This window comes from Polyodon spathula, chromosome 21 (assembly GCF_017654505.1).
Source record: "Polyodon spathula isolate WHYD16114869_AA chromosome 21, ASM1765450v1, whole genome shotgun sequence".
Classification (NCBI taxonomy): Eukaryota; Metazoa; Chordata; class Actinopteri; order Acipenseriformes; family Polyodontidae; genus Polyodon; species Polyodon spathula.
Genome location: NC_054554.1, coordinates 26,035,282 through 26,051,451, shown reverse-complemented (window position 1 = coordinate 26,051,451; position 16,170 = coordinate 26,035,282). Strand labels below are relative to the sequence as shown.

Below are 16,170 nucleotides of genomic sequence, written 5' to 3'. Positions count from 1 at the left end.
CGCCGCAGTTCGAAGTCGAGCTGAGAAGTTTCCCAAGCCCTGGGTCTCTGGGCTGGTGTCCAGCACGCAAACACCATCACAGGGTCCGCGGCTCCCCCAGCAATGCACTGCTCCCGTCATGGTAGACCCCCATTTTATTTACAGTGTTGTGTGCTAAGGCTGTAATAAACTACAAAAATTGCCTTAATCTGGGAAAGTACAAATAAAATCAATTGTTTAGTCTGCAAACAGGTATGTGTTCTAAATAGCTTGACTACAAGGCTGCACGTTTCTGTTAAAGGCCTAGGAAACTGCATCTTATCAGTCTTTGCTTAGACTCACTATAGACAGGATGGAATAATAGAATACCATTTATAGCACTTAGGAAGATCAAAAGGTGTGGGGCTAGCCTGGGAAACATTTTCAATATGTTCTTTATAAAGAATGAATTTAAGGTGTTAAATGTGATCCGTAGTTCCATTTAAGTCCACCCTCACTATAACAAACCTGTTGGGGTCTGAGACTTTTTTTGTTATATCGAGGGGTTCGTTATAATAAAAGGACAATCAAACCGAACGTTGGAGTAAAATGAGATTGTGAATAAAAGTAGAATTACATGTAACTGTTCGTCTCATGTATGCAGTTGTTGCAACATAAAATTATTTTTATTAAGACAAAATAATTGATTTCACTGTGGAGGTGGCATCCCTTGCATACAGACCGGGATGTTGTTAGTGTGTTTTTATATTATTATTTATTTTCATTATTTTTTATGGGGGGGGGCAGGGACCAGGGGCCAGGTTTGTTATAATGAAGGCCATTATACTGAGAGTGTACTGAATTCTCAGTCAAACAAAAAACTGTCCAGAAATGAAATTCTGTCTCAGAAGCAGAAACATATCAATAACTCAAAACTTATTTTTTCGTGTGTGTCTAAAGCAACCCAACAAAAATGTAATGAACTTTGTGACAGATGCCTGTTTTTCACTCAGCTGATGCACTTCGACAGCAGTTCCCAATATCAGAATTTTGACAGAGGTGAAAGTCAAATAAAATTCAAATCAAATGTGGGTGGTTAGGAAAATGAAATCTGATTTTCTTATGAAAGATGACCTGACCTGGATATCATTTGAAATATCCTACTTTTTCCACCTATAAAACATAATATATGTATTAGTCTAGGGAACCACCATTATTACAGTCTTTTTATAGAGGGGTTGCATAACATGTGCAGATTGCAATATTAAAGTAAGGGAGAACAAAATGTTCAGTAAGCTCTGTGGGCCCTTTCCCAGTCAGTGATTGAAACTGAAAGCTATAATTACAGGTAGAGCTGACAAGCTAATCAAGCTCTGATTTTAATTAATGTGCTGGGTCACAACCCCTACAGAGAGCAGGAGAAGGCAAATGAAACTATACCTCGGGAGGGAAGCTGTATTGAAAACAAAGCTACTGGAGCAGCAAGCATGGCACTCCATTACATCTACAGACTCTGTGCTAATTGACTTGACTCCTGGCATTACCCACGACTCTCACTGGTGTGTATTCATAAAACAGAGGCAATTTTGCCATCAGGGCAAAGTTTTCTTCAGGGATTCCAGTGCACTGGGTCCCTCTTTGACTACATCAACAGTGCATGTAGCAGAAGGGAAGATATTAGTTGAAGGACAGTTAGCTTTCCATAATAAACTTATGCTGAATAATGATACATTAACATATTGAATTACATACCGCTTTATTGCAGTTTTCCATATACTTAAGAAAGACATTTCGAAATACAACATGAAATACTGTACTACTATTATGGCTTCCGGTAGACTTTTGTGATATCATTGGACATTCACTCTTTTTTGGCAGAAGCACAAAAACAAATGGTGGGTAAGTGTTTAAACATGTAATATTGTTTCTTATAACTCTTTAAAAACTCTGTGGTCATTAATAAACAGCTCTTTCATTAAAGCTCTGCTCTGCTCTGCTCTCCTCTCCTCTGCAGTGTGGTTTGATTTGGGTCTGCTGCTGGGGTGTCTGCAAGACCCTGCAGGACGCATGATTGCCATTGATTTACATTTCAAAATCTCAGGTGCTTCAATAGATCTAGGTACTGGGCTTAGTTTTTCACAACCATGCTTGGACAAGGTTGGAGTAATAATGAATCAATCCTTTAAAACCTGTGTTATGTCTTGCACAACCTCTACTAATCTTCTTTGGCCTTTTACTGATCCAGTTTGGGTTAGGAGTATGGGCCAGGTAATAAATGAAATTATGATTTTGCTGGTAATCAGTTAGGCAATGCAGCCACAGGGGGAAAAAAAAAGCCTATCTGTAATATTAGCAGTAATCCTTAAAGATGACAATTGCATTTATCAGCATCCAACTTGTCCATTTCTTGTGCAGTATGCAGTACATGGATGTGTGCATTTAGAGATAGGCCTACATTTATCTAGCCATTCCTGGTGTGTTTTAGTAATAAAACTAAAAGAAAAAAAAACAACAGTTGGTAGCTGGACATTCATGCTGTTTACATTTCTGAAAGATAAGCCATATTTAATTTGTTTTAACTGTGACTGGAGACATATTTATATAGCATTATTGCATAATTTTATTGAGATTAGGCCACTATAAAAAAAAAAAAAAAAACACACCTACTGTGAAACGGGACCATGACAGTAACTGTTTTATGTTCGTGAGTAAAAAACAATTACATTAACCAATAGATCTCAGCTCTCTTTTTAGTCCTGTGACGATTCTACACAACACACCACATGCGATATCATCGTAAAGAGAGGCTAATAATTGATTAATCATTGAAACGAATTGAATGACGACGCAGTAAAATGCGTTTATGAAATAGCTTTTTTTATTGATGGGTTGTTTTTTTAAATGCATTATTATTACAGTGTTTGTTAATAATAGCACAAATATCATGTGATTGCAAAGATACCTTCTATGTGATCTTTTGGGGGGGGGGGGTTGGTTTTCCACATTGATTTCATAAAGCATAACTTATGAATGGTTAAATCGATGATTCAGTTCGCCCTTTCAAAGTACCGTAATTAAAAATGTTAGGTTACTTATCGTAACCCTGATTCCCTGAAAGAGAAGACAACCACCAAAACATTATGTATGGGAAATTCCTGCCTATTGGTAGGTATTCACTGAGCTCTCTATACCAAAGCTGCAGATAGGCCCTTCCTGGATGACATCCTCAGTCCCGCCTACTGAGGGGTTAAAACCATCATTCCATGGAAGCCATTTCTCTTTTTGCATCAAAGCTGTGAGGGCAACCGATGCGACCTCACTGGTTGGTGGTCGTCTTCTCTTTCAGGGAACCAGAGTTACGGTAAGTAACCTAACGTTCCATTTCAATTGGAAGACGACCACCAAAACATTACGTATGGGAAATGTATAACGGAACGGAACCCTAGGTTAGCGGTGCGAGCGTGCAACCTCAAGGACCCTCATGCCTACTGAAGGCAAAGAAGGATCTGCCACATTCAAGTGGTAGAACATGGAGAATTTATGCAGAGTAACCCAGCTAGCCGCCGTACATATATCAGACAGTGAGGCCCCTCTGAAGAGGGCCCAAGATGCAGCCAACCCTCTAATGGAGTACACAGCTACTGTCCCAGGTGGGGGTAAGTCAGCACTGTCATACACCACAGAGACTGTATCCACAATCCAAGAATCTGACCTGGCACTCTGAAAAGTGCCCACAACCGCATCTGATAGCCCTAGGGCTGTCCAGTAGTCCCGTTCAGGGACCAGACCCACAATTGGAACCTGTCTGGTTCCGGATGTCAGAGACTCCCGGTCTCCTAGCTGAGGAGATCCAGGTGAAGCAGGATCTCCCATCGATGCATCGCCCATAGGGACAGCAGGTTCTGTTATGCCCAAGTCAGGAGCTGGAAGGCGATGCAAGGCAACCCCGGGGATTGGAGGCCACCCTTTTGGTTGACATACACCACCACTGATGTGTTGTTCGCTTGGACCAACACATGTTTTCGGTGCAACATCGTGAGAAAGTAATGAAGAACCAGGAAAACAGTAAAACAACCAGGTCCCGCGGACTCCTCTGCCTTCCCAGACTGCCCCCCCATCCCAAGTTGGGGGTGTCTGTTGTCACCACTTGGTGAGTTAACACCACTCCCATCCTCATGCCCCCGTGCAGGTAAGAGGGCATCCTCCACCATCGCAGTGCCACAGTGCACGTGCGAGACACTTGGGGTGTAAATGGAACATATTGAGCCACACTTGAAGAAGGCGCATGAGCAATAGACCCAGCTCGATGGCTGATATGGCTGCAGCCATCAGATCCAACAGTTTTTGGAACCGCACCAAGGGGACCTTCAATCCCTGTAGGAACAGGGAGAGGCAACCCTGAATAGGTGCTACTCTGCCGTTCAACATGTATGCACGCATCGTACTGGAGTCCAGCCGGAGCCCCAAGTACATCGTTCACTGAACTGGTATAAGACAACTCTTTGCATCATTGATGGTGAGGCCCAGCCTCGCCAGATACTGCATAACAATCACCGTGTGGGCCACTGTTCCCTCTCGCGACTGAGAGCAAATCAGCCAGTCATCGAGAAAGTTGAGTCGCCCGGCCAAACTGACTGGAGAATGTGACAGTGAGTCAGCATTTGGAACCTCCTCTCCTTCAACAACTCGTTGAGGAATCTCAAGTCTAGGATAGGACGAAAGCCGCTGTCCCTCTTGGGTACCAGAAAGTATCTCAAGCAGAACCCACCTCCGCAAATGGCTCTCTTGCACAGCGAGCACCCAGGTGTCCGAGGTGCAAGTGCGCCAGTATTGCAGCTGTGCGGTGAAAGGGTCTGAAGCCGCAAGCCTTCAGGGCCCCTGCTCAGGCTGCTGAGATCGGGGCAGAGAACTCTCTGGCGGCTGCCTAGGACGACAGCCCTGGAATTGCATCTTGGAACGCTATTGTGTGGACCGCCATGGCCTGTGTTCCCTTTGCTATGCGGAGGGGGCTCAATTGCCTACCACTGCTGTCGCCTGTAAGCGATGCCTCAGGTCACCCAGCGGGGCCGTGGGCACTGGGACCTTCCTTGCCCTTGAAGACCGGAGATCTGGAGCAGTGTACTCAAGAGAAGGAGAAGCTCAGTAGCCACTAGCCTCTGGCAGCGGGGTCCCTATGAGCCTGCCATACAAATATGCCAGCCCTCTTCAAATGCGTCTCCGTAATCTTGAACTGAGGGTTCAGACGCAAGGCCATGATGGTGGAGTCAACCAAGGCCGCGATGGTGGAGTCATCCGGGGGGAAACCTGCCAGGCCCAGCTTTTCCATGCCCTCCAGTGAAGGCTTGTGCTAACAGAGTTGTCGCTGATGCCAGATGATCACAAGAGGAGCACCTCTCCTCCATAAAATTAGGGAACGTTGGAAAGGCCTGCATTGTGGAAGCCAATGCCTGTGTCTGAAACACAGATTGGAGGGTATTTCACGGCAACAACAATATATATTTTGTATATATTTAAACTGCAACAGCAGCCAGCAGAGTTGCTCACCAGCAGGGGTATGGCGAAACCTAGCCTCAGTGGAGGACGTGCTCCCACACGAGTGAAGGCTGAAAGAGACAATGACACTCACTCCTTTAAAACAATACTGCACAGGCAGTCGACTCTCGTATCACAGACAGAAAGCAGCAGCCTGCAATACGAGTGCACGCAGGCTGCTGAGGAAAGACAGAAGAAAAAAGCTAACAAGGAGTCACTGATTCCTTGAAAGCGGCAAGGGAAGGGAACTGCAGTCGACCTTACCATATTGAGAGGCAAAAAGAGACAAGGCTTCTGTGGAATGACAGTTTTAACCCCTCAGTAGGAGGGACCAAGCATGTCATCCAGGAAGAGGCCTATTGGCAGCTCTGGTTTAGAGAGCTCAGTGAATACCTACTAATAGGCAGGCATTTCCCATACGTAATGTTTTGGTGGTCGTCTTCGAATTGAGAGGGAACTAGCCAATCTGCAAAAGTTAAAAAATAGCTTATCATGCAAGGTATATCATCCATCACGACTGTATTATGAACTAGGTACAAATTGTTGTTGGTATAGATTAGTTTCATTGCACTTGTGTTACATGCCATAGATCATGTGCCTGCTTCCTCCGCAGGACAGATACCCACAACCTGTACAGATATCTGTCTTACCAGACAGTTTTGTATGTGCTTATGTGTGAGTCTGGAAAACTGTGCTGCTACCTTCTTCCAATAGGATATAGGCCTATAATACATGTTGCTGATGGGTTTTTTTTCAGCCTGTGCATTTTGACTGATTAATACAAATTAACTATTGTGGCTAGAATGCTATGAAAATATATATATATATATATATATATATATATATATATATATATATCTATATTATATATATATATATATATATATATATTCCTTATACCGTATACAAAAAAAAAAATATAACGTTTTAAGAGAACAGACATATATGTTATATTTAAAAGAGTTCCCATTTATGAACCTGAATAAATAAACTGCATATGTTGCTATTATCCTATAGCATGGTCTGTTTAAGGATGAAGACACACTTGACAAAAGCTGAACATTTTCTAGCTGTGTTTATACTCAAGTGGTTAGCCTGTGAATATCTTAAATACATATGCCCAATATAAATAAACTCCCAACGCAGGGGCAAGCCGAAATCAAGCTCAGGATAGGGCAACGTATTTTTAAAAAATAAATCAGAGCTCTAATTAACCTGACCAAGAGATAGGATTACTGACAGATTCGGCATTTGGGGGGTTTGACACAATACAAACAAACAATTTTACAAGTTCCAGAAGTTTAAATTTCCCTTTGCAGAAACGGGGCAGTATGCTGGCTGCCAGGGGGAAAAAAAGAGAAGAAATTACTTTGTAACATCTGCAAGCTATTAGAAGCGAAATTTCAGGTAGCATAGGAAAGCACACATGCTGCCCACATTACCCCTACAATTACATTTCCACAACTTTATTAACACAAATAAACAATTACACACTACATACATTAGCGAGGAACTGCATAACAGAGGGGCTGCACAGGTAGAGAATGGAAGTTTGATTTTCAACTGAAACCGTTCGGTGCTGCTGGTTTCAAAGCACACAGAGCTGGAAAATGTAACTTGACCCCTTTCTTTAAAAGAAAAAAAAAATCATGTTTGCCAATACAGTGCTGGTCACTGTCGGTCCGGTCATTTAAAAGCATTTCATTCGCCCTTCAGAACGCGGTTATCTGTACCTGAGAGTTTTTATAATAATTATAAGTAAATTCAAGAATTCAAAAGTAATCGACCAACAACAGCTGTTTATTTATTTGTTAATGTGTTATAATAAGTTATCAATATACTTCATAATAACATCTTAACATCCAGCGATTCATGACTGTTTTTTAACAGGTCTCTACCTCAATATGTTATGTAAAATAACAGTTAAGACAGGGTGTTATTATATATTGAAAATGATTTAGTAGTAGTTTAGCACTTTAGCAGAGAAAGCTTCCTAAAATCGAACCCATAAATGCCAGAACACTAGAAATTAAACATAAACTTTTACAACAAATGTACTACACAATAAAAGCAGAACACGGGTATAAATAAACACACAATAATAAAATGCTACAGTTTATAATTTAAGTAATTTAGAGATTCGTCACAATGTACAGCAAACCAACCTTTAAAAATCATATGATGTAGATGTTTTCATGTTACTACTGTGCGTGAAAGATTGTGTCCAGAAGTTGCCTTTAGTAAAACTAGAAGTTACCAGAGTATATCGGTGGTGACGATATTTGCCTTCCTTCTATAAACTTTGAGCTTATTCATGTGACCCTTGGACTGCGTACCTGGAGACGAAAGCTAAGATTCAGTTTTAGTTCCTGTGTTTAATACCTAGATTAGTTTGAGGCTTTTTCAATAACAAAGCACTCAGTGTCACGTGCTAAGCAAGGACTGGAGAATAGCAAACAGTTACAAGGTGAAATCTGCAGTGTGCGCTCTGGACTCGGGACTGTATAGAAACTATATGGGGCTATTTTCATTATTCTTTTTGAAAAATATGTAGAGAAATAATGAATATAAAGACAACTTCAATAAACAGAAATATAGCTAAATATAATTAGTATTCTACACCGAGTAAACAGATGTTTGAAATGAGCAAAACGTTTTTAAATGTTGACTATAAAAATCAAATCTTTAGTTTATCTTAAGTGCTGGTGAAAATGCAACAATAGGTAACGGTAAATTGGGATTATTTGCTGAGAAATCACATATTCTGACGCTACATTAAATTTGCATGCAAATACAATTTGATAAATTAACCTCAAATTAACCAACTACCATAACTGTATTGAAGCAATATGTAAGCAGCAGCAATTTGAAAATATGATTAAAACAAAATGCATGTGTAAAGCCCTCCTATTATTGTATGTAAGCCTAACTATGAAATCATTTTACTTCTATAAGCTAAAAAAAAAAAAAAAAAAAAAAAAAAGAAAAGACGGTGGGTTTCACTGAACATCCTGGTTGATGGCAAGTTTAAACATTTGGTGAATATTAGCAAGTAGGAGAATATCCTCTCGTCCCAATTAACAAGCTTCACTTTTTATTCTATTTGTTTACGGTTCCAATACGTTTAAACTATTTAAAGATAGGAATGCATTACATGAAAATAGATTTCTGCAGTTAGCACCGTGGATTTGTTTAATATAGATGAAAGTATGCTTCCAGTCACTACAATAAACAAACAAATCTTCAATAGGATACTATTTACATGCCTAGACGGACCATAAAAGTGTGGTTAGCTGCATACACAAATTGAACACTCTTTAAATTGAAGAGAGAAACTATGAAGAAAATGTCTACAACAATTTGATCTGAGGTTGTAATGAAATGTTTCAAAACTTGAATGAACACTTTATGCTATATTTACAGGTATGTCTTATTCTCGTTGTGTAACTTTTAGTTAATCTCTTTACAATAATCTCCGTATCTCGCACGTTGTTATTTATTTATTTATTTATTTATTTATTTATTATAAAACATTTTTGCAACGTGGCCTCTTTTGCGACTCACTTTATATACTATGTGATAGAATCTGACTACATTTTTTTTTAGACCCCCCCTAACGTCTCAAATATTCGGTTAACTACCCAATTGATGGGATAATTTTTTTAATTTTTTTTTTTTTTTTTTTTTTTTTTTTTTTTTACCAATTTCAACGTGTGTAAAACACTGAGGGCAATAATAAGCGAACTTGATTATATACCATAAAATACAGAATATGTTCATAACCTATTTATTTGTTATTTGCATTGTCCCCAGGGATTAATTTAAAAATATATATACTATATATATTATATATATATATATATATATATATATATATATATATATATATGGACGTGGTGGATTACCCTCAGGTGCGTTGTATATATAGTTTACAATATACAATAAAGACACTCCTATGCACTGTTAGATGTGTAGTTTCCATATCCTTGGTACACAAACACGTCTTCTTTAATGACGCTATCAGTGGCGGTACAGAGCTGCTGCTTTTCAGATGAATGAAAACGCCCCAGTGTCTTTGCCAAGATATAACACCCGAATATGTTAAGATCTCGCGCGCGGTGCAGTGTCCCAAAAAGTGCAAAAGGATGGCTCTGAAAAACAAATATTCCCCATTCTTGTCTCACCACACCGATCGAGACTTTATCAGCACGTGTATTTTTGACTGTTCCTCCTTCTGGAGCCGTTTTACTTTTTTTCACAGTGCATATTGCTCTGCGCGCCCATAGCGTTTCACTGACACTAACAAATACAGCGCAGGTAAAATAGTAGGCTATTTCATCTTATAACACATGCAGGCAACCCAAACATTTGTACATAAGCGCCTAAACTTGCAGAAAGATAGCACACACACACACACACACACACACACACACACATATATTATATATAATACTATATAGATATATTGATATATATTATATATAGATATATATATTAATATATATATATATGACAAAAACTGTATTTTTTTCAAAAAATTTTTTTTTTAAGTCAGTACGGATTGTTTTTTCTAAAAAAAAAAGAAATGTATGTATATTTGTTCTGGGCTCTAACTATTTTGCTGACTTTAAGTGACGGGCCCCATTAATCTTCTTAAAAGCTTTCTTGTAAACAATGTGCAAAGTAGCTGATCTAATTTAGATTGTTTTTCCTGTGCAGCTCTCTTTCTGTGCTATAATAACTATTTTCTGAACAAATATTTATAAAGCTGAACATATTCTTTATTTTATGGTCGCAGAAGATCGTTAGGGAAAATTAATCCTACCGAATCTCCACTGTTTTCGATGGTATCCAATGCTTTTATTGGAGAGTTTACATATTTCTGTTAATACAACTCTTAATACACGCCACATCCTCATGTCAATATTATTATTATTATTATTATTATTATTATTATTATTATTATTATTATTATTATAGCTTAATGTCTAGACATCTGTAAGATCACACAATATGTTAATACACTTCTATTTGTCGTGCTTTTAAAATAGGTTTACCCATATCAGATTCCGAACATCATAATTCACAAACTTTCAGTACATTCCATAACATGATTTTGTTGTTCTTAAGTTTAATACCAAAGTATCACGTTTAAAACCCAGTTAAAGCAATTAAAGTATTTCAACGTGCTATTTTATTGAATAATGTTTATTATAGAAACCATATATAGGAACGTTGTGACTGTGAATGACTAGACAGCAACTCTTCTTCTTCTTCTTCTTCTTCTTCTCTTCTTCTTCTTCTTCTTCTTCTTCTTCTTAATAATAATAATAATAATAATAATATATAATATATAAAGGGTATATATTATAATAATTATAATTAACCTAACATGTTTAAAAGAATTAATAATATAATAAATAAAAACGAGGGAGCCCTCGGGACCCTCAACGCGTTTTGTTAATTGCAAATAGTTATATACAGTATCTGCCATTCTAATAGAAGCTAATGGTTTTTCAGCAAGTCTCCATAGTGTCTCCGTGCGTGGCCGACTGTGGTGCTGAATACATACAATGACCGGTGCAGCATTTTATTCGAGTGCTGGGCTGTTGTCGCCCCCTATGGGCATTAAAGTATTTAAGTTTTGAAGTTTTATTTTTACATGAAGCTGAAGCTGGTTTTATTTTTTAAACTAACTTGATAATTAAATTGCAGTAAAACTTTATTTAAAAAAGTCATTTTGGGAGAGTAATAATAATAATAATAATAATAATAATAATAATAATAATAATAATAATAATAATAATAATAATAATAATATAAATACTAATAACGCCGCGGCGCGCTGGTGCTCTTCGCCTTACTATTACCTGCCGGACCTTTGATACTCGTCAGTCGCAGTTTAATTAACGTTATATATATAGCATTTGCATCAGAGCAAATGTAAAAAAAAAAAAAAAAAAAAAAAAAAGATAAGTCTAATTTTTCATTTTACATCATCGGATAGCCAATAAAAAAAAAAAAAAAAAAAAAAAAAAAAAAAAAACTTAACATATCTGCATATGTTTGGTTTCTCCTGTTTAAAATAAAAACTGTCCCTTTAAAAAAGGTAGAATCTCCTCGGGCAATTATGGATTCAGATTTTTTCTTTCTTTCAAAATAAGATCAGATTCCTTCCCCGCCCCCTGTCCAATCAGCGACGCGCCAACACCCCCTGTGCAGTTTCTCCAGATTCATTTAAAAGTGCGGAACAGAATTAGGCAGACAGTCAAGGCAGTTCAGTCAGTTTTGACATTTCCCTAACAGAAACTGGAAATAAAAATAAAAGGAACATTTTCTTTTTTTTTTTTATTGCAAGACTAACTTTTAAAGAAAACTGAATCGTGTATGCTTATTCTTCAAAAAAAGGCACATGCAATTCAACGACATTTGATAAACAAGAACTTGCGGGTGTTTCGGAGAGAACTTATTTTTAAAAATATATATATTTTTTTTAATTATTTTTTTTTTTTACATCTCACCAAGGGACTTTGACAGCTTTTTAGTATCCCCACTCAGCTCGAGACTTGACCATTTAAGTCAAATCAGGCTAACTTTTTTTTTTTTTTTTTTTTTTTTCTACTCACTTTCGTGCTAAATTTACGATTTTCGTATGAATCTACTCGATCCCTTCATGAAGATGACAGAGGAGCAGGAGAAATGTCTTTCAGACGCCCCCAGCCCGAGCATGTCCGAGGATTCCGCGGGGTCCCCATGCACGTCCGGATCTGGCTCCGATACTGAGAACACCAGACCGTCAGAGAATAACTTGTTGGGGCCGGACAGTCAGATGCCGGACTTCAAAAAAGAGGGCGATGAGGACAAATTCCCCGTCTGCATCAGAGATGCGGTTTCCCAGGTGCTGAAGGGCTATGACTGGACCCTGGTGCCCATGCCTGTGCGGGTGAACGGAAGCAGCAAAAACAAACCCCACGTTAAGAGACCAATGAACGCGTTCATGGTGTGGGCGCAGGCTGCCAGGAGAAAGCTCGCAGACCAGTACCCGCATCTTCACAACGCAGAGCTCAGCAAAACACTCGGGAAACTTTGGAGGTGAGTTTAATTTTTTCTTTGGCGTGCATTATTCATTGATACAATACTAGGTACAGGCTACAGCTTGACATTTGATATGAAAATGTTTTCTGTTATATTTTGCTATCTAGAATTGAACACTTTGTGCTTTGGAGTAATGTAGCGTCTCTGCACATTGCGCAATTGTTGCGATATATTGTATCCTGCAAAATAGTTAGGTAAATACATTATAGCGAGGTTGCAACTTTCGATAGATATATACGTTTTTAGCACGTCTGCATTAATTAGACGTCATTATGAGAGTATTGTTTAACAGTAACAGAGTCTTTAACAGTATTTTTTGATACGCATGCATGCACTTTGTGTTGTTTTTACTTTGAGAACAAAAAAGTTGGCATTAATAACATTTAGTGTAGTTTTATATGGTAGCTGTATCATAATGGCAAGATGTTTTGTTTATTATTTATTTATTTATTTATTTGTTTATTTGCATAATTTGCATGCACCACACTAGTAGTCGCAGAACGCACCACTGAATCTAACATTGCAAAACCGATAATTGATTTGCTTTATAATATGCAAGCAAAGTGTATTTCTACTCCGTGCTTTAACTTTTTTGATTTTTCTTCCACCTGCATAGATTGCTCAACGAAGGCGAGAAGCGTCCCTTCGTTGAAGAGGCAGAGAGGCTGAGGGTGCAGCACAAGAAAGACCACCCCGACTACAAGTACCAGCCCCGGAGAAGGAAGTCTGTGAAGAACGGGCAGAATGAGGCTGAAGACGGATCTGAGCAAACTCACATCTCACCCACTGCGATCTTCAAAGCGCTGCAGCAGGCTGATTCCCCTCACTCCGCGTCCAGCATGAGCGAGGTGCATTCCCCCGGCGAGCATTCAGGTGAGACAGCAGACGAATTATTAACAATTCTATTTAACTACAAATCGATCATAACGACCTTTCAGTTTTAACAAAAAAACAAAAAAATAAGTGTATGCACAACACCTCCCATATACAGTTTATGAGCACTACTGCAAACACCACCTGTACTTCCTACCTATCTATTCAAAACAAACCTACAGTGGAAATAACTGCATATAATAGCACAAAAACGTGTAGTTTTTTTATTGTTATTATTTCTGAGAATATTTAGGTAGCTAGGCTTATCCAATAAAAAAAATAAAATAAAAAATCCTAAAAATATATCTTGATATTTCAATTAACTTTGTTGTTGTTCTTCCCTTTATTAGGCCAGTCCCAAGGTCCGCCTACTCCGCCCACAACTCCCAAAACAGATGTGCAGCCTGGAAAAGCAGATCTGAAGCGGGAAGGGCGCCCCCTGCAGGAAGGAGGTGGCAGGCAGCCCCACATTGACTTCAGAGATGTGGATATTGGGGAGCTGAGCAGCGACGTCATATCCAACATTGAGACATTCGACGTGAACGAGTTCGATCAGTACCTCCCACCTAACGGTCACCCAGGTGCTCCAGTCACCAACTCGGCTCATGGCCAGAGTGGCCAGGTCACTTACACTGGCAGCTACGGCATCAGCAGCACCTCAGTCGCCCAATCAGCAAGCGCCGCAGGGCACGCTTGGATGACCAAGCAGCAGCAGCAGCACTCCCTGCCCACCCTCAGCAGCGAACAGGGGCAGCAGAGGACAACACACATCAAGACGGAGCAGCTGAGCCCGAGCCACTACAATGAACAGCAGCACTCCCCGCAACCAATCAACTACGGCTCCTTCAACCTGCAGCACTACAGCTCTGCATACCCTACCATCACACGCTCCCAGTATGACTATTCAGAGCACCAGGGAGCCAACTCCTACTACAGCCATGCAGCAAACCAGGGCTCCGGCCTGTACTCCACCTTCACCTACATGAGCCCGGCCCAGAGGCCCATGTACACCCCCATTGCAGACACTACCGGGGTCCCTTCCATCCCCCAGACCCACAGTCCTCAGCACTGGGAGCAGCCTGTCTACACACAGCTCACCAGGCCTTAGGAACCATTCAGACCGAATGTAGTGACTGTTGAGAGGCCATCCCCATTCATCTCAGAAACTGTTACTGTAGAGCCAGCGTGCCAGGATTCATTCAGTGTCAACTCGGATCTGAGAATGAACAACTCGAAAAAGTGAACAAGAGCTGGGCTTTGATCATTAAAAAGGCAGGTGAACTTTGAAGAGTTGGAATGGTTCAATCAGTGCCTTTTTTTTGTTGAACGTAATAATTCATTGTTTTTTTTTTTTTTTTTAGCCATAAATAAAAGAGAAATCCTCTGTGAGGACTTATTAATTCTAAATATTTTTTAGTATGTACTGTGTATGTTTCATTCCTTTCTTTTTTTTTTTGGGGGGGGGGGGATTTATACATTTTTGTAGAGAAATGAAAGACGCTCTTATTTTTTCTTTCAAATCAATTATATAAACCACTTGTGGTAGTACAGTCTACTAATGACATTTTTCTTTGCTGACAAACATATTTTTGTACAGAAAAAATCTTTTTTTTTTTTTTTCTCTGTCTCGCAATAATGTATTGTGCTTTTTGTAGCAAAAACATGTTTTTTAAAGAAAATGCTGGATAGTGTTCTAGTGAAAAACAAAGTGCTAGTTATCAATGAAAGGGTTAAAAGAAATGGAAGCTAGCTTTTGCATCCTTGGGCCTTACTACATAAATAAAAAAAAAAAAAAAAATTTTTTTTTTTTTTTTTTTTTCTGCAAGACACTGTCTTTGCACCACTAGTGCCTATGGACCATGCATTCAGGAGCAAGATTAAATTTCCATGTTTTACTAGAGTGACATCCACACCACACCAGCCCTACATCAAGAAGCCACAGCTGATATATTACTTCCTGTTTGACAGCATGTGCTAAACAGGCACAGAAAGTGACCTTTAACCCATTAAGTTCCAGCAGGCCACAACAAAGTTACTTTAGTGCTCCCCTCCCTAGTCCTAACCCATTTAAAGTTATTTATTAGCATTAATTTTATTTTAAAGTAAATATTTGCATTGTATTTGTTTTAATATACAGCTGTATACAACTAATTAAAAAGTAAATAAATACCCTAGGTATATATAAAAAGGCTGTGATGTAAAGGGTATTCTTGTTGTTTTAATATGGTGCAAATTGTAGCCATTGTTTATTTATCATTTTAAATGTTTCTGTTATTAAAAAAAAAAGATTTAAAAATCTTGTATCTAGCTGTGTACAGATGTGTTTTAATTGTAATAAAACTGATTCAAATAATAAAAAACAACTGGAAAACTTCTTAATTCTTAAAAATAAACGTTGCAAATGTAGTGTATCACTGATTTGCATTTATTTTCCCTGCTTCAGCTAAATCTTGTTAGTCAAGATTTTTAACTGTTTGGTTTTTAACTATGATCAAGCTGTGGCTGCATTTTAAAGACTTCTCTTTATAAAAGATAGCATACTTTCTTTTATTTTTTTAAAAGTTATATTTCTTTTCTCTATTATATATCCCCAGTAATGATTTTTACAATTTTTTGTAATGAAACTGAACAAAACATATTGGGTTTTTTAGGAGTTTTAACAAATCATTGTTTTAAAAAGCTTATCTTTTGTATTATATTGTTTGCAATAAA

At 38.6% G+C, this 16,170-nt stretch overlaps 1 protein-coding gene across 1 annotated transcript; it reads left to right on the top strand.

Annotated features, from left to right (window-relative positions):
* The first annotated feature begins 11,756 nt into the window (after positions 1-11,756).
* Positions 11,757-15,771, top strand: LOC121296452 (transcription factor Sox-9-B-like). The gene is made up of 3 exons (XM_041222042.1): positions 11,757-12,582; positions 13,202-13,458; positions 13,809-15,771. The coding sequence occupies exons 1-3, from the start codon at positions 12,143-12,145 to the stop codon at positions 14,564-14,566; spliced, it is 1,455 nt and encodes a 484-aa protein (XP_041077976.1). The 5' UTR covers positions 11,757-12,142; the 3' UTR covers positions 14,567-15,771.
* Positions 15,772-16,170: the final 399 nt, after the last annotated feature.